Genomic DNA, 19,881 nt, shown 5'->3' with positions numbered 1-19,881 from the left:
AAGAACTTGTACATTTGTTAACTGTATTTTCTAGGATTATCTTATTTTGAAAACCTACATTAAACACTATCATATCCAGCCTGTAAAACTGGGAAATAGCTCAGAGCTCTGAAGTCTATAAATACACCTATTTACTTTACCCCAAATGTCATTTTCCTGGACAGATTCCCAATTTTCTTTAATCTTGTAACTTAATATAATTTATGTTTTTCCCAGCTGGATGTTTTAAAATATCTCTGACCATCCACAACATGTACAAGTCTATTATGTTTTGGTTTGTTTTCCTTTTTGGAGGAGTGAGAAGAGTATTTCAATATTTTTAATAACTTTTAGCAAAGTGTCTTTGTGAAATACATGAAAAAAAAATGAGAAACATTTTGAAAACACAAACCATCTGTGAAGTAATATAATGAGCAGTGAGTTTGCCATTTTAATGTAAAAGAGTTGCAAAGATGATGATTCTGGTTTCACTGATACCATCTTTAGCTCTGACACATGTAATTCTGCTTAATGGTGTTGCTCTTGGAACAGAATTAAACTTGACATGCTCCTATCAGTGAGATCAGAACCATGCTGGGTTCCTAAGTGCAGTAGTGTTATTTTGTCATTAAGATTGTTTTGACTGGTCTCTTCAATTTAATGAGCACTTTTTCCATCCTTCGTACACCAGGAGTAGTTAAGCACAATGGTGGCACAAGTCCCAGCAGAAACAATACCAATCATGGAAGAAGTCCTAGAGGTGGTCTTGGAAGTAGCTGCTGTTGTGGTGTGTCCAAGGTGACACACCCAGGGCATGTGCTTGGGACTGGAGTTTGGAGAGGAAGAGATCCAGTTGTGCTTTTGGGACCCTAGATCATCTGTTAAAGTGATAACTAGAAGCTTCTGAAAAATAATGTTGCTGTATCACAGAGAAGCCTGTGTATCTTCAGGATACAAAGTCATTGTTCCTTGCAGTCTTGTTTTCATCCCTTTTGACTGTTTGTATCCATGACATTTTCTCAATATTTACTGCATGCAGAGGTCTCTAATGGGAAGGGCTCTTTTTCTGTAAATTTATTTTTTTTTTAATTCCAGCTTTATGGCTGACTACAGAGACAGTGCAGCAAGTACAACTTCACATGAATAAGAAAGTTCTGACAGCAGCAACCTCCTTCTTGATTGTGATTTATTCAATTTCCTTTTAAATGCTACTGTCTGTCTGCAAAACTACAATGAAATCTGTTTTGTGCAGAGTAGGCTATGTAAGTAAGACCAACCTGACATGGTCCAACTATGTTGTCTCTAAAATCTCTAAAGATGGCAAAAGAAATCTTTGTTACATCAAAACAGAGTAAGTATGTCCTCTGAAATAAAAATGTGTGCAATCTGCAGTTTAAAATTCTGCAGTGCAACATCTGTTCGGATTTTAAGAATGGTTTTTGTTGGAATGTTTGTCCACACTTAACATTTCATCTGTGAATTATTAACATTACCTGTGAACATTAGTAGTGTGTTTTCAAATACTAAACTAGTTTCACAATGGGAAAGATTTTCGAAGGTCCTATTGTATGCGCATGGTATCACCTGTAACACTATTATGTGCTGATAGACCAACAACAGTTTGGGGTCTGTCAGCATGACTGATGGAGGAAAGGCTGCTTTAAGTCTTGGTCTTGCTTTGATGTACTTCATAGGAATTTTTCCATTGGTTTCAATGTCAAACCTGTACGTGAAAAATGGCCTCTCTCTATAGCTGTGCTATTTTCCATGGTGCAATGTTTAAGGTTCTTTTTTCCCAAGTAAACTTCCTCTCATTAACCTGGATAATATAAACATTCTGGAGGAAAACAAAGGCATTTTGGAAAAGTCTGGGCTGAAATATTTGTTTCCCACAATTCAAAATTAGTCTAGAGTAAATAAAAAAGGGCTGCCAGACTGTAGCAGTTAGGACAGGCATAACATAGGATGTAATTTTTGAATCATGAAATATTACATCCCATGTGCTGACAATAGGAGTCCATTCGGGCAAGAGCATTCAAATCCTTTTTATTTTTAACATTTTGAATGTAAACTTACTGGGGAGCAAAGCACAGCTTTTTTTTTTTTTTTGTCTCTAGAAACGTAAATGAGACATTAATTGTAAATTCTGTTCTATTTGACATAGAAGTTATTATGAAAGAAAGGCCATATAAAAGTTAAAAGTTTGCTACTGTAGTACAGCTACTTCTCTAAAGAATTAAACAGGGCTTGGGAATTTGCCAGAGCTTGTTGCTTTTGACTCATTTCCAGTCAAGCCCTTAAGAAAACCACCAACATGTTATTACTGTTAATGACTTTGTGATCAAACACCACAGTTGGCAGAAAACATTAGCGCTATGCTAGTTTAGTCCCATAATTTTATCTGGTCAAAAACTGGGAATAAAGACTGCAGCAAAACATTTCAAGGGAGATGCCACAGTTTTTCATGAAGTTACGGGTTATGAAATTTTCCATGAAATATGATCAGCCAAATGTAAATTCTTTGCATCTAAGGATGCCATGTTATATTGTAGTTCTATCCCAGCTCGTGAACCAGCCAGGAGAGGGAAGCTGTTCAGATAAGAACAGTTGCAGCTTTCTGGTCTTTTAAAATTCACATACCCAGATTTGTAACTGTACCTTGTTGTTTCACAGAGGCAAGTTTATTTTCATACGTGGTACTTATAGGTTGCGGATTTAAAAACAGCAATGTCACACTGGAGGAATTACCAGTGATGGACACCCAGCCACAGCGGCTTCACAAAACTGACAGAGTAGTCTCACTTTTAGCATTACTTATAACAGTTTTCATAACACTCGCATATATGTTTTCATTTCCCCCTTGTTTTAGAAGCAGTTCCTCAGTGTAAATGCAGACAGGTTTGATAGATTAGGTAAGGGTCAGGTAATTAGGTGAGAAGACAGCAGCCATGAGGAAACAGTTTAGGGTTTGCCCATTATTATTTCAGCGACTTTGTTCTGTTTCCTGGACTGCTGGTGACCACATCCTGGTCAGCCTCTCTGGTGCTGACAGCTGTGATGCTGTGCTCTCTCAAACAAGTTTGTTAGAGGACCTGCAGTTTTGTAGACTTGCTGAAGGATGAGTGCCTCTGTAAAAATAGGAGTGTTTTCACATTGCATTGGCCATTTTGGGTAAGCTTACAGCAGCATTTCCCCATCACATGTAGTCTTAAGGCTGCTGAAATATTTCAGAGGGAAAGACTTTTTCAAGTTCTCAGCACTGTCAGGTTACAGAGGGAGGCAGAAAGGCTTCAGAAACTGCAGACCCACTGGAGGCAGGGAGAGGCTTCAGCTGGCTTCATTGAACTGCCTGTCCTGTCCTCAGCCACTCTCTGGCTACCTGTTGTTCTGAAGGCACAGCAACTTCTGTGACCAGGCAATGAAAGCAGACAGGGAAGTCCATCCAGGACAAAAAATAACCCAGAAAAACAAATATGTAGGCAATGATTAAAACTTTGACAAAGTAAACTAGAGACAATTAAGTAAGAAGAAAGGAAGCATGGCTTGGCACAGAGAAAGAAATAGGAGAAGTTCCAGTCAATGTAACTGGAAAGAGATGCAAGAAGTTTGGAAAGAGACATCAGCATTATCAAACCGGGTCAATTTTTTAATACAGAAAATTCTCACACATAAAATCTGTGTCTACTGAATTGTGCAATTATGTGGTGGTTTTGAGCATTTTAATTGCTTTTACAGATGTTCGTGTTATCCTTTGTGGTTTGGCTGAGATCAGAGAGATGAAGAGAAAGCACAGTGTGTATCAGAGATGTGGGAAAGTTTGCTCATGCTTTGCAGACTTCCCTTCAAACTGTATCTGACTTCCAGTTACATGGCATGTTATGAGAATCAAAGAATCAAGACAGTTTTCTTTTCTCATATTAATTTCTGTTCAGTTCTTAGGAAATGTACACTCTACCTTCTTGTCCCTCACTGACCTCATATGCTTCAAGACAACATTTCCCAGCTCCCCTACTTAGGAAAAGTAGGAATATGTGGCATGGGAGCTGTTTTCAGGAGTCTGTGAGACTTGGTATCCTAAAGGCTGATCTGAAACTTACAGTAAATGGTCGGGGAAGAGGATGAGAAGTACTATTTTGGAGTATGAAAATGATGGTTGTTTAGGAGACTGTGTGTATGTATACCATTCCTGCTTGCTACTTTATAAACATACTCTTTCTTCAAGTACTGAACAAATTATTGTAATTGATTATTTTAAAAAGATAATACTGTACTTGACCCTTTTGTATCTCTGAGACACTCTTGCAGCCAGTTTTGCCCTGATTGCTAGTGTCCATTCTTTCATTCCTTTTGGGAAGTTCCCAAAGAGTTTAAGAAAAAAACCCAGCACATTATGTTTTTCATGCCATTGAATAGAGAATTATGTTCCCTTTATGTAGAGTTATATAGGCTGGTTAGTTTCATGTCCCCTGTAGCCTTGTCGTATTACTGTGGGAAAGTTGGTTTGCTTGTTTTTAGCTCATGATGCTGATTCATAGAGTAAGTATAAAATGTATGTGATGAGTGGCAGTTACAAGACTTAATTAATTAATTAATTTTTAAAAAGTAGATATATTTTTGAAATGTGAAAACAGTATAGTATAATTTTTGGTCAGCAATAAGAATTTGATGAGCAAGATTAAAGGAAGATGAAAAGGAAAAAAAACAATGGGTTCCAGACTTCCATTGATAAGTGAACATTTTATCAAAGGCTGATGATTACTATTTGGAGGGCTAAATGACAAGTAATTTTATTTAGGTCAATAGGATACTACCATGTGAGATTGGAATCAGGCCTTATCAGCAATACTACATGCCATGTAGCAGTTTTAAGATGAACAAGTGCTCTTAATTCTCAGACCTCTCTCCCCTTTGAGTAATGCAGAAAATGTTTCTGTTTGTATGGCTGGCTAATTCCACTACAACTGTAAATGCTTGAATTGTTGTGCAGGCATTATTACTTGGTATTATTTTATTTTGAAAATAAATTATGCCAGCTCTAGAAAATTAGAATCTAAGTTTCAGTCAAAGACTTTAATTTTGACTGATGGTTGATTATGTTGTGATGATGGAGATGTAAAAGAGGATGTCGGATTTTACATAGCAGATTTAGAATCCACTTTTTATGGGTACAAAATTCCTCTGATGACCATTAAAAATTTAGAGCAGTTAGGGATATTCGCTCCTGAACTGTATGTTTCAAGTCTTATCTCAAGAAGCGTTTCTGTCCTACTCTGATGAAAGCCCTTCACTACCATGGTACTAGTAAATATTTTTTACTCATGGTTCTCTTTCAGTTGTACATTAAAAAAAAAATTATTTCAGTCCTGAGTTGAGTATTTTGATTGGCAAGGCATATGCTTAGCTTTTTATAAAAAAATACTTCATCGTCTGTCTTTTTAATATTTTTTTCTAATTCTAAGAAAAAACTGAAGAACATCTCCCTATACTATTTTTTTGTGTGTCTGTAACATGAGAAGATGTGATTCATTCTCTTCTAGGCTTTCCTACCTCTTTGCCTTTCTTTTGTCTTTTTGAAGTGTTCTGCAGCAGAGAGCCGTGACTACATGAATCACAGAATGGTTGAGGTTGCAAGGGACCTCTGGAGATTGGGGTATTTTTTCTTTTGATACAGTAGCTGTGACCCTCCACCTGCAAAGATACTATCAATGCCATGATCATATTGGTTTTACTGAGCCAAAATACATTCTAAGCACATAAATTAGAGCATGAATACTTACATGTCTTCTCTTGTGTCACTATTTCTGCAAAGCACATTATCTTTGTAGAAAGTCATCACAGGTGAGATCACAGAAGGTGAACAGCTATTATAAACAAGTCTTGTCTTAAACCTGGGGTTGAGAATTGTTTCCTTTAGTGACGAAATGTATGTTTTTATTATGTTTTAGCTGAGTGCTGACACTTCAGTCACGAAGGACTGATGTGCTGTGCAAGAAAAATACCTCACAAAATCCTAGCATACTTTTTTTTTCTTCTATCTGCTGGGCATGTGCAGAATTCCGAAAAAAAAAAAAAAAAGAAGTATTTTATTAGATATCTACATCTGGATTTTAGATTCCTCTTTGAAGATAGGTGCAAATGTTTGTTAAAAACATCCCATGCCTTTTGTAAACAAAATGTAATCAAAACTGAAAGGAATGGAAACACTTGCTTAAAAAGTGCTTAAAGACCCATTAGATATTCCCCTATTTTAAATTGCAAATTCTGCCTTTATTGGTTCAACAACTTCTTTGTGAGGCTCTGTAGAGAAAAATAAGGCTTGTTTTCTCACAGCTATTTATTATTTTCAGAACACAAGTGGTCTGAAATATTTGTATTGTACCTTAATGACTCTGAGATATGCAACAGATTTATTTCTAATTTTATGTCTTAAGTAACTTCTGAAAGGCACAACCCACAAACTTATTTTATTTAAAAGACTTACACCAAACAATATATAATTGATTTATCGATACAGTGCTTCTCCCTCAAAGAAAAATATGTTTTTCTATTTTCTTTTTAGGAAGGAGGCACAGCTGGATGAAGAAGGACAGTTTCTTGTCAGAATAATTTACGATGATTCGAAAACCTATGATCTGGTTGCAGCTGCAAGCAAGGTCCTTAGTAAGTAATGCGGCTGTCTTCTTTTCCCATTCATCACATAAAAGGTACAGCCTCCACCCCCCCAAAAAAAATCCATGTACCAGAGAGAAACACGATTTACCACAGAGGAAGTGAAAACAGGGTATTGGTCAAAGAGAGAATTTTTTAAAAATCTCAGAAGAGAGGATTTTTTTTTTTAATTTATCGAAGATATTTTTATTCCTTTTATTCCTTGAAGTGATTATTACTTCCAAAGTATTTCCAGTCATAGATACCCCTTAAACTGTAGTAATGTACCTTGTCCTTAGAGAATGGTATTACAAGCCATCATGAAGTAACAATATACTGCTGTAACTACCTTGCCAGTACATTCAGGTTTCAAACACCACTGCAAGAGCAGCCTGTGAATGAATCCCTGATCTCTCTGCTGAGCAAGCATGCCGAGTTACAGAAACATTTGTGGCATGGGCACATCTCATTTCATATCTGGGTCACGTTCATTTTCAGTCATTGCAACTCTGGTCTGGAATTGAAAAGGTAGGATTATGCCCATTAGAATTATTTTATCTGAAGACCCAAGTGTGGTATGAATTTGTTCTGAATCAGTAATTAGCCAGGAATATGCTATACATTCATGAAATGCACAATGTGGCAAGGTCATAGTGGTAATTGGTAAATTACCACCTAATGAAATTCCTGTATTGAATACTCATTATTTGCCATGTGGACCCTGAATCTTGTTTTTCTCATATTCTTGACCTACTGGATCTGGGTAGAGTTTAGGTACTGTCTTGTTTATTAATATGAGACTGAAGTAGTAAATAAAGTGCATGAAATGCAGTGTTTGGACTGAATCATATTTTCCTGTTTAAACTAGATCTAAATGCCGGGGAAATTCTTCAGATGTTTGGGAAGATGTTTTTTGTGTTTTGTCAAGAATCTGGTTATGATACAATTCTACGCGTCTTGGGCTCAAATGTCAGAGAGTTTTTGCAGGTAAGAATTTTGTGCCAAATTATATCGGGTACCAGACAGAAATATGATCTAGTCAACAGGTTAGATTGAGATTTGGAGATAACAGTTGTACTGTATAATCTTCCAGTTATTTGTGAAGAGGTGTCTGAAAACTTTCTTCTGTGGTATTTATATTCTGTAGAGCTTTCCACTGCTGAGCAGTTTTGTCATTGTTCTCTTTCCCTCTCAGCTAGTATATTATTCAGTTACCTGATAGAATAATAATTTTCCCGTAGCATCTTTGAATGTAATTTTATAAGAAAGGACTGAGAAGGCAGGAAAGCTGGGGTTGCAGAGACATTCATGAAACTAAAATTTCATTTGAAATTCCAAAGAAAAGTTTTAAACAGGAGTTTTTGTATGTAACAAAAGTATAGAGTACAAGAGACATGAAAAAAAACACCAATTCAAATTTTCTGTGTGTGTGTCAAGTAAAAAGACTTACCTTTTTTATACTAACAGAAGATGTGGTCTTCAGATTTGTAGGATATTTCTTTTCCTTAGTTATCTTTTACTATAAATACTGGTTATTTCTGATTGTACGTTATGTACAGATCTAGTGCTCATACACAGCTCATCTCTATGCCATTGTCCTTTATCCATAAGCTGAAAGTGGGCTAGAGCAGCAGTGAAGTGAGTTTTTGTGCTTTCGTAACTGCACACAGTGTGATACTGCACTGGAAAACAAAACAAGAATGATTTTTCAATACCATGGAACGTAGTGACTTCTCTAAAGTGTGATTTCTACATGTCGAAAAAATTGGCTTATCTTTTTTGTCACCTGGAAATTGTTCACTTAAAAAAACACTTTACGACTTATGGTATATATCACTCTTGGAGACAACTGTGTGCAGTAATGAATTTACAAACACTGAACTGATTAAGATTTCATGGGAGATTGCCCAGAAACTAAGTGTCAAATCTCTATTGATTTTCACCAGAAATTTAGCAGCCTCTTGTCATCTGTTCCCATAAAATCTCTCCAAGAGCAATCAGTAAAAAGAGCAGAGTGCATAGTTTACCGGAATACTAGAATATTTACTTCTGTGTCTCATTACCTGCCCCAAAATCTTGGATTATTTCAGAGTACCCTAAATGAAGTCAACCGAGACTTCTTTTAAAAATCCCATGGACTGTAATTGTTGGGCAGATGGACAGGGTATGTCTGTGCTCCAACATGTATATACCACGTGTGGTCTGTATACTGTTTTCTGTGAGATGTGACATCCTTTATATTTCATGGCTTCATTCACAGGCAGCCCTTAAAGCAAGCCTTCAGGTGAATGTAAGTTTTAAAGATGAGTCATGTACTGAAGTTGTAGATAGGATTGAGCAAGAGCAGGGGAGGAATTAAAAAAAGGTGTAGCTGGCCTGGTGCTCCATCACTTTGGATACACATAGGTGGGCCAGTCCTTCCCTATTCCTTCCCTCATCCCCTTTTCCATACAGTATACTTCTCTTTCCATTCCTTACCCTGTGTGATTATGAAAAGACTGGACATGTTTGTAGTACACACCAAACCTCTATAAAAATGTGAACAACTTACATTTGTATGCTTCTAGTGACAGTATTTTAAGCTGCTTTCTTTGAATTTCAGTGTTAACAGAGTACTTTGGCTATTACATACTTCTGTAAGTTTTAACAGGACTAATGTATTAGTAGCTGTGCCAAAAGTGTACTTTCTAGCTTTCTGTTGTTAAGGAAAATCAGTGTAATCTGTGATTTATTACTTTTGCATCTTCCAGCAGTTAATGAGATCAGGAAACTGATTTATATACTTATTACAAAAATAGGTGCAGATTTGGTCTTATGTGCTGAACTTTTGTCTGATTCTTAAAATCTGTAATAGAGTTCCAAAAGGTGCTTCTTGAAATCTGTACTGAGTCCAGGATGTATGAAAAAACTGAGGGCTGCAGTTTTTTGAAGCGTATGAAAATAAATCTCATGTTTATGTCCCGTTTCCCCTGACATTTTGGAGAAAATTTAGTTTTTGCATAGATGAAAAACAGGTACTTCAAGCTTCATGAAAAAGGAAAAAGATAGCATGACTAAATCTAGTATTTATATTTTCTATGAAACACACAGGCCTGGAAATACTGCAAATCATATTGAAAGACACCATGCCAAAGAGAAGCAGTGTGAAAAGAGGTTCCTCCCAAGAAACTCCAAGTGTGCTTTTATGTTATGTTCAGTAGCTTTCTACTGAATGAAAATCAAACACTGGAGTAGTGATTAGTACTCTTATTGAGGTGCTTTTACATTGTTCATAATTGCAGTGCAATAAACTTCAGGGGACTAATTCCTCTTTTAGAAAACTTTCCAGATGCTCTGTACCACACAGAGCTCAACAGCATATCTTTGTATTTCAGGTGCCAATCACAACTCTTTTGATTTTCAACAGGCCAGGATCGGCCTGATTTAGTGTCACTGCTTGTTCTTGCTTGGAGATTCCTTTGTGTTTCACCATGGAGCTGATCAGTGCTCTCCAGAGCTCTAGAATTAGTGTCTCTGGACACAGCATGAGCTCTGGCATTCATCTGAGGAGCCAAGGATTCAAAGAGAGAGTTCAACCTATTATCTGTACCTGACCATGGTCCAGAGAAGGTGAACAAACCAGAAAAAAAGACACATTTGTTCTTCCAAAAACTGCAATATCAATTTAGAATGGATCAAACACAATAAAAAATAGAAGTGGGAGTGACAATGACAATGTCTAAACAACAGCATCTGGGAGTGATTTCAGCTTCTTGATCTGGAAGCACATCTCTACCTCATCTCGAGTAGGTGCTGGAGCAAGGGTTTGAATATAATAAGCTCTTTGCTCGCCCCATAATCTGTGTGCCTAGGGAGAAAAGACACATTGGGGACTGGAAAGCAGCTGCAATACATCCTGGGCAAGTCCCCACTCTGGATGATTAGAGAGTAGAGACTCAAGGGCATATCACATGGGCTTGCCTGTGACACTGCTTGGACAAAGTCAGCAGTAATGGGGTAGTAAGGTGGTAGAGTGGTCTTGAAGAATGAGGCTACTGCTATTTGTTAGCAAGACGTGCCAGAAATACATGTTAATAATTAGACAGCGGTCTTGGAAAAGTTCTGTCCTTGACATTGGCCATTCCCCATAACAAACTCCTTTTGAAATCAATTCTTCAGGTGTTGATGATGGTGTAACCAGAAGGTTATCCTACTTACCCATGTATCTCCTTAAGATTTTTTTCCCAAAAGGTCAATAGATCCCAGCTGTTTCTGAGGCATATGTGCTGAAAGAGCAGTCCTGCACCCCATTAAGGAGATTGTGAAGCGCTCCCTTGGAGCCAGTGAGATCTCTCGCCTTCTTCTCATCCACACTCTTTGAAAGCAGTCTCTTCCAGTTTCACTGTCTTAAACCCTGCAAAGATCTTCAGAGTTTGCCTTCAAGTGTTACACTTTTTGCAATGAATTAATTGAATGACCACTAACAGCTGGAATGAATTGACTCCCAGATTGTTGCTTCTTCAAGTTTTAATTTAGAGGTGTTGATATAGCAACAAAAACATGAATTTGAAACAAACTAAAAATCTGAAGGAGGAAGTTCCAGGTTGAGTGCATCCTACGGAATTAATTTCTAAGAGTCCCGTTTCCTCTGGAGGTTTCCCAGGAGAAGAAGCAGCTGTTCGAGCACTTCACAGCTCACATGAAATCAAGTTCAGTGTGCTTCCACAAATTTGATGACTGACAGATGCTCTTGAAAGGTGGAGAATGGCCCAGACAGCAAAATGAAAATATTTTCACTTCACTTCTCCTTGTGCTGGCAGAAAGCAATACGCAAAGCCTGGTGCTAGCAGTTACCTGGGAGGGTGGGAGAAAAACATTCGAAATGTGCAGTGATGTTCTGGACTGAAGATGTAAAGGAGTTGCATGAATTTTATAATGTGGGTAAAAATTATGTGGGTTGTGGCACTATCCAGGAAGGTTCCTCTAGGTTGCTCTTTTTGTGTTAAATGTACAGTAAATAGTAAACTAGAGCCCTGGTAATTGCTTCATAATCAAAGTTGGAGCTAATGTTGTGTTCTAAGTGCGATTTTGATCTCATTGTTCTCTTAATTGTCCTTATTGGATATGCCTATCAATGTATCATTTAACTTTCCTCTCCAGACAGCAATTTTTCTGGTCAAAATTTAAAGTTAAATACATAAGATGTCCAGGACATCAGCTGGGAAAATAGAAGACCTCTTCCCTTTCTTTGATAACCTGTTCTGAAACATTTTTACAGCAGCTGTGATGTGTTTCATGTATTCTATGGATTTTTTTCGATTGTTCTCAAAGGAAGTATGTATTTGAGGTTAGTCTTTTGATTGTTTAAATATTTTATTTAAAATTTGAGACTTTGTCAGGCCCTGTAAACTTGGGTTGACTGTTATGATGTGAGAATTAGATTCACGTTTATTCAGACAAGCGTATTTGTAGCTGACTATTTCAAAATACAGCATAGTCAAACATGAATTCTTGATACCTGGAGTAATTTTTAATAGTGCCAATTTTGATGACTTTCGTTGTCTCAATATTGCCACAGTAGATGGAAAGAGTATCACAAGCTACCTGAAAAGCCTGCTATGATGGCAGTTCTACACGTAATAAGGCAAATACAGTGGGAGTGTGAGCAGTAGGAGAAAGGAGATGTTCAGATTAGATAGCATATGTATGTACTTACTTTCTTCAGAACTAATAAGTGAATGCCTTATAATCATGTTTCTAATTTCTTCTTCCAGAACCTGGATGCCTTGCATGACCACCTTGCTACCATTTACCCAGGTATGCGAGCCCCTTCCTTTAGATGCACTGATGCGGAGAAGGGGAAAGGACTCATTCTGCATTACTATTCGGAAAGAGAAGGCCTCCAGGATATTGTTATTGGAATCATCAAAACAGTCGCTCAACAGATCCATGGTACAGAAATAGATATGAAGGTAATGTCTGAAGGGATGTACACATTGGAAGTTTATGTCAGGAGGACAAAATCAAGAAAATCAAAAGTGAAGTGATGGCATTGGAAGTTTATGTCAGGAGGACAAAATCAAGAAAATCAAAAGTGAAGTGATGGCATTGGAAGTTTATGTCAGGAGGACAGAATCAAGAAAATCAAAAGTGAAGTGATGGCAAACAGTAATTTTTATTGTTGCTGTCCTCTGTCAAGCAGTGGCATCAGTACTGACTCAGAAAGAGCCATCGTGATTTGTGTTGCTTTAAGGAGATGTTGGCCGTGTGCTGTGCAGATCAGCGCTAATTTGCAAACAGACCCAATCAGGAACAGTTCAGGACAATATCCCCTTGTTCAAAGAAGGAGACAGAATGTACAGAAATAACGTACTGGGTTGTTTGGGGTGTTTTTTTCCACTTCATGTTTGGCCCATATGTTTCTTACTGTCTACTGTGTTCTGTGAGAACATGGACATTTTGTCCCTGTGTCCTAGATTCTTCATCTATTAATATGTGCAAACTGTAAGGCTGATGTGTGTTGATGAGACCTGGCTGGTGAGCAGAGGGTTTTCCTCCAGCCTGCATGCCAGATCTGCACCAGAACCAAGATGTGCTTGTGGATCTCACGCTACCACTGCGTGAACTTGTGGCTGGATATGTACCTACTGCCCCAGAAGTGGAAAAATGTTACTCAGTCACAGTTTACATAATGTCATGTGTGCTAAGTCCCTTGGGAGATGGGAAAGAGTCCGTTGTTTTGTGTCCATGCAGAGCAACAGAAAGATTTAATTGATCAGGTCTTTCATACGTAGTAATATAAAATCAGATCTTGATCCAAGTTGCAGATATATCTGGGGAAAACCAGCAAATAAAATCTCTTTGCTGTTAGAAATATTACAACTGATATAAAATATTTTTCACCAAGTAGAAAAGAATGTAAGCAGGTACAGCAAGCATTCTTTTTTTTTTTGACTGCTTGTCATGGTTTAAGGGACACTACTGTCACGGAGGCACCCCGAGGCTAATTTAAGGGACAACAGGGTCCAAAACAACTTTTATTAAACCGGTGAGAAACAGGGTTTTAGCGCTCCAAAAGTGACTTTAATATAGGTTCGGGTATCAGTTGAGGAAAATTATTAAGGGGCAGCAACTAGTACAACAGGAGGTCCACAGAGTGCATGCACGTGGCTTCACCCAAAACAATGCCGGAACCACCCCCAAGTCCCAGAGGAGTACACACCTGCCTGAACACGGTGCGGGATTATTCATAAAGAGATACAGGTAAAGCGTACGCTCGCGATTCCGCGAGGGTAAATTTATAATACACTCGCAATTCTGCGAGGGTTAATTTACTTACACGTGCGAATGTGCACGGAATACTACACGTGCTTATGTGGAAGCACGGGAGGAAAATACACTTGCGATTGTGCGAGGATAAATTTATAATACACTCGCAATTGTGCGAGGAAATAAAGTTACACTCGCGATTGTGCGAGGAAATAATTTAAAGTACGCGTGCAAATGTGCACGGAATATAAATACACTCGCGATTGTGCGAAGAAATAATTTTGTACGTGCTTGTATTAAGCACGGGAAGTTACACGTGCATATGTGCATGGAAAGGATAAATATACTCGCAATCCTGCGAGGGGTTTTACTCACACACGTGGCGGCAAGGCAAGCGGGGTCTCCATCCCGGGGAGGGGGGGTCTCGGCAGCAGCATCTTCCTCGTGCTCCGAGAGACCGGCGACAATGGGCCCAGTCTCGACGAGAGAGTCCCGTTTTTATACTGGCTGATCAGACCTGACTGTAGGCATTCTAGAAGCTTCTCTGCACCCCCACACCGTGTGTGGGGTGCCCCTGAAGCCTCCAAACATCCCCCACACTGGTCACAGGTGCCCAGCGGCTCACTGGCACCTTGGCAATCCCTTCTCCTAATGGCCCTGGCCAGGGTGCTCTGGGCCAAACAAAAGAAGCTGTTAGCCTCAAGTAGCAGAGAGAGGGAGATGTGCCTACTCCCTCCATACTGAAGGAGGCGGGGGGAGAGAGGGGGGTTTGCATTCTGCCACAACTACTCCTAGTCACATTACATTTTTAGCACAGTTTCATTGTATACTTGCTCAGAAAATCCATTCCAGTTTCACCTATCAGAAAAACATGATAAGAGGTCTACAAGGAACCAAATGACAAAGGAATTTGTATTGCTGTTTTGAAGGATTTGCCTTTTAGGTTTCTTGTTATAAGCTAGCTCAGTTTTAAAGTGAGTAGCTAGTTCTGCATAGTGATGATTATATACTGAATGTCGTAATTGGGATTCTACTTTGTAGAAATCTATAGCTCAAACTTTTACAGAGGGTGTTAGATACAGAAGGATGCAACAGAATCAAAACAATTTTCTTCTCATGTCCATGTTTGTTCAAGGTGTTGAGACAGACAAGAAGGACTGTGTTGGAAAGCTGGCTGCAAGGCTGCTGAAGCTGTTGCTTGACAGGCATTTCTCTTGGTAGCACAGGCAGCTCACACAGTCTCCCTTCTGCTGCTCAAGCTTGTCCTACAACAGCTTCTTCAGCTGTGTCTCTCCAGCTGTTGTGAAGCTGTAAAATAAACTAGACTGGGGAAATGAACTGGGTTCTAAATAACAGGGTTTTTTTTTGTCTGGGTTATTTTTGTCCACGTCTGTTCCTGTGTGTGGTTTGGTGTTCTGTCTATCAGAGTTCTGCCAGCACAGTTGAGGGGTTGTGCAGAGACAAGATCGATCAGTGGGGCAGCGTAGAAATATGGGTTGTGCAAAGCAGCTACCAGAACAAACTTGGGACAAACTGCATCCTCGCTCTGAATGTTACTTTGTTGAGAAGATTGTATTGGAGGGTACTAATATCCATTGAGGACTTCTCACAAATAATATATGTACCAAAGACGTTTAAGTATTGGTTCTAAATTTACTTATTATTTTAAATTGACTTTGTTAGGCTTTTCTGAATATTTTATTGTTGTACTGCAATGAAGACATTTAAGTCAAACCTATTTTAAGTGGGCACAAAGTTTAACTTAAATTCAAATTATTCTTCCAGACCATCTCAGATAAAAGCACATAGGTGCCTAAAAATTAGTATTACCTCTAAACAGAAGAAAGTGTATATATTGTCTGTATTTTGTTCTGTCTGTTACCCTGTTTTTCCCTTTGTCCTCGTTAAAAGTCATGTGCCCTTGACCCAGAACTTTTTCTTGTCTCTGCTACTTAATAAGGCCTAGCCTTTGACACCTTCAGTGACAAATAGTGCTTTACTCCATGGGTACTCATAAACTTCAGTGGTAGATAAGCAAAGAATAATCAGCTGCTTGTTTCTGTAAGGTGAGAGTGCCAACATTTGCAGCTTATCCACACAAACAATGAAAGCCTCTCCATTAGTCCACAGGTCAACTATTAATCATTAATGCTATAGAGTGAGGGTTTTAAAGCAGAGTAAGTCTGCCAGTGTGGTACCTGGCTAGTTTTGTGCTGTTTAAAAAAATGAAAACAGGAGAAAAAAATTGATTGACTTCTTTCATCTCCACCTCTTGCCTTGTGATTTAGTCAATGAATGCTTTCATGTTTCAAACATTGTTTGAAATAGCACAGCACAGAAAAACAATGGAGTTGCTTTTCACCTGCTCGGTTTTTGTGGACCGGTCAGGTACATATCGATAAGATCCTCCTGACCCTTTTGCAGGCTCAACAGTGCCAGCTGTTCTGACTGTCATATTACTAATGGCAACATAAAAAACAAAGCCAGAATACAACCAGCTGCAGAGTTTACCTAAAAACTACTTACATAGTCGCAGAGGACAAGAAGTACTGATCCGTTCGTTGAAATGCTGGCTATGTATGAAGATAGGTCAATCATGGAGCATGACCAGCCTTTAATTAAGGGCAGCTGGAAACTTCTCCAACTCCAGGCCTGGCTGTTCGATGCAGTGCAACAACCTGCCTTGAAACCAGCTGCCAGGGGAGACATCTCCATGGTTTTAACTTTGGGTGTGCAAAGTGAAGAGTGGCGCCATTTCCAGAGTGAACTGCCCTGCCTCAGGACCACCCTCAAACAGCTGCAGTGAAATTTGACAAGTAGCCTTGCACAGTCAGTTTTGATCAGAAGAGGTCAAGAATTTCATACTGTATTGACCTTTAAATGGAAAAAAACCCACTTTGTATTAATTTTCACAATCCAATGGAAAAGCTCCGTGTCTGAGGACATTTTGTCCCTCCCCCATGCTGAGATAGGAGTGCATCTTGGAGACATGCTTTTATCTATAGAATTGAGTCTTGTCTTATAGATACATCAGTGCAAGGTTAACAGATAGCATGTGTTCATTATACATGCTGTATCACAGTGATGCTGCTTGATTCAATACCTCGTGTGAAGTTCACCAAATATATAAACCACAAAGTCATTTTAAATAGCTGTTCTCTGAATTGACCTTCCCTGAAATATTGCTGTGATATTTCACTTGTCTAAGCAAGGACAAACTCTGAAGACAGATCTTCTGGAAGGCACAGGCAGGTTAGCAGTTAGATGTTACATATTCTCTTTGAAACCAGGAGAGTGATTTTTCTCTTCAGTTTTTTTAACTGAAGTTACTATGGTGATTGATCTCTTAGATGTGATGAACCGATGTCACTTCACCAGCTGAAACTGCAAGGGAGGAAGAATTAGACTCAATTCCTGGCTTTGTTGCTTCCGTCACTGAACTTTCATTTGTCAAACATTTAACAGAGGCTTCTTCAACAATATTTAAATGATACTGAAAGTCTGTGGCTTGCAAACTTTACAGTATCGTAGTATGTTGGGATTGAAAGGGACCTCAAAAGATCATCTAATCCAATCCCCCTGCTGGAGCAGGAACGCCTAGGTGAGGTTGCAGAGGCACATGTCCAGGCAGGTTCTGAATGTCTCCAGGGAAGGAGGCTTCAAAACCTCACTGGGCAGCCTGTTCCAGTGCTCTGTCACCCTCACTGAGAGGAAGTTTTTTCTCAAATTTAAGTGGAACCTCTTGTGTTCCAGCTTGATCCCATTATCCCTTGTCCTATCATTGTTTGCCACCAAGAAGAGCCTGGCTTCATCCTCGTGGCACTCACCCTTTTGTATATTTATAACCATTAATAATGTCACCCCTCAGTCTCCTCTTCTCCAAACTAAAGAGACCCAGCTCCCTCAGCCTTTCTTCATAAGGGAGGTGCTCCACTCCCTTAGTCATCTTTGTTACCCTACGCTGGACTCTCTCCAGCAGTTCCTTGTCCTTCTTGAACTGAGGGGCCCAGAACTGGACACAATATTCCAGATGGGGTCTCACCAGGGCGGAGTAGAGGGGAAGGAGGACCTCTCTCGATCTACTGACCACCCCCCTTGTAATACACCCAAGGATGCCATTGGCCTTCCTGGCCACAAGGGCACAGTGCTGGCTCATGGTCATCCTGTTGTCCACCAGGACCCCCAGATCCCTTTCCCCTACACTGCTCTCTAATAGGTCATTCCCCAACCTATACTGGAACCTGGGGTTGTTCCTGCCCAGATGCAGGACTCTACACTTTCCCTTGTTATATTTCATTAAATTTTTCCCTGCCCAACTCTCCAGCCTGTCCAGGTCTCATTGGATGGCAGCACAGCCTTCTGGCGTGTCAGCCACTCCTCCCAGCTTGGTGTCATCAACAAACTTGCTGATAGTACACTCAATTCCCTCGTCTAAATTGTTAATGAATATATTGAATAATATTGGCCCCAGTACTGACCCCTGAGGCACTCCACTAGATACTGGCCTCCAACTAGACTCTGCACCATTGACCACCACTCTCTGGCTTCTCTCTTTAAGCCAGTTTGCAATCCACCTCACTACTCTATTGTCCAGACCACACCTCCTCAACTTAGCTATAAGGATGCTGTGGCAGACTGTGTCAAAGGCTTTACTGAGGTCAAGGGAGATCACATCCACTGCTCTGCCATCATCCATCCACCTTGTTACATTACTTGCAGAATGAAACAACAGATAAATTCTAATCTAATTAAGCTTACTGCAGAGTACCTAGCCAGGTCTTTATGCCGGATAAGTTTCTGGCCAATTTGGTTGGATCTGTAGATACAAGGACGAAGGGACAGAATTTAACAAATTATGCTAATGGCCAGAAGTACTAATTTGAAATTTGCTGACAAGGTAGATAAAATCATGAGATAGGAAGATTAGATAGTGCGTAAATGATGTGAGCAGAAAAGACATAATGAAATTACACATCCAGTGGGAAGTTTTTTAAGGATGAATCAGTAGCGTTTTTAGCCTGGAGAGGGGTGTGGTTGTGGCATCTGTTAATAAGGGTCTGTGCATGGATGACCAGAGTCATATTCAGTAAACCAGTCATGGCTACAGCATATCAGGTTTACTGGGTGTGTGCAGCTGACACCATGGCTGTCCTATAGATCTGACAAGTTTTCATGTGTTTGGCCTGTTCTGATCTGTAAAGGCTAGAAAAATAGCACATTGTATGCAATGACTGACTTCGTCACTGTGTAAACTTGTAGAATTTCCGGAGGGTCATGTCTCAAATTTAGCTAGATGTCTTGAAGCACATAGCAGTTCTATTTTTGTAGGTCCTTTTTTGAGTTTTGTTTATTGATGCATCAGTACTTTCTAATAAATTGGAAAAAATGAGAAGTTATGAAGAACCCGTTAGGTGCTGCATGGTAGCGAGAATAAACCTGTACATACAGGTGCAGCTTGTAGTGATTAAGATGGTCATTAGGTGATAATGTCTCTGGAAGGAGATGTGCTGTTATTATGAACGTTTCCTTAAAAATTATTAGATCTTTAAAAATGAATTTTAGGAGTGCTTTGCTGAATTAAGAAGCTTTTCATCCAAAGTATGCATTTTTTTTGCAGTTGTGGCAAGAGCAACTCTTTGAAGTAAGATCCAAGAGTGAAAATGATCTGGAAGCATAGATCAATTCTAGTGATAATTCTACACAATTTGAAAACAGTTACAGTGTATAATCTCAGCCATCCCTGGCAACAATAATAGTAGTAATAAAATAAAACCTCTGGGAGTATGCATGAGTGAGCATGTAAGTAAGAACTAAGACTCTGTGTTAGATCAGTTCTCAGTATGGCCACAATCTCTCACCATTTCAGGGATAATGCTTTAAAAGAAGAGGAAGACAGGGAGAACCTTGAAACCCTGAATTCAGATAAAACTAGGTTTCCATCTACTAGACAAACTCACATAACTTGTTTTCCTCAAATGACCACCACATATTCTTTCTGAGGTTTAC

General features: G+C 39.2%; 1 protein-coding gene across 4 annotated transcripts in view; it reads left to right on the top strand.

The window, feature by feature from the left end:
- The window catches only part of GUCY1B1 (guanylate cyclase 1 soluble subunit beta 1), a 44,233-nt gene that overhangs the window by 10,062 nt on the left and 14,290 nt on the right, over nucleotides 1–19,881 (top strand). For all 4 annotated transcript variants that reach the window (XM_065837877.2, XM_065837874.2, XM_065837875.2 and 1 more), the window contains exons 3-5: nucleotides 6,539–6,639; nucleotides 7,496–7,614; nucleotides 12,381–12,578. In XM_065837877.2, coding sequence (XP_065693949.2) covers nucleotides 6,539–6,639; nucleotides 7,496–7,614; nucleotides 12,381–12,578 — 418 coding nt within the window. The remainder of the gene's footprint in view (nucleotides 1–6,538; nucleotides 6,640–7,495; nucleotides 7,615–12,380; nucleotides 12,579–19,881) is intronic.

Source organism: Patagioenas fasciata, chromosome 4, assembly GCF_037038585.1.
Source record: "Patagioenas fasciata isolate bPatFas1 chromosome 4, bPatFas1.hap1, whole genome shotgun sequence".
Taxonomy (NCBI): domain Eukaryota; kingdom Metazoa; phylum Chordata; class Aves; order Columbiformes; family Columbidae; genus Patagioenas; species Patagioenas fasciata.
This window is presented reverse-complemented; position numbering and strand designations above follow the sequence as displayed.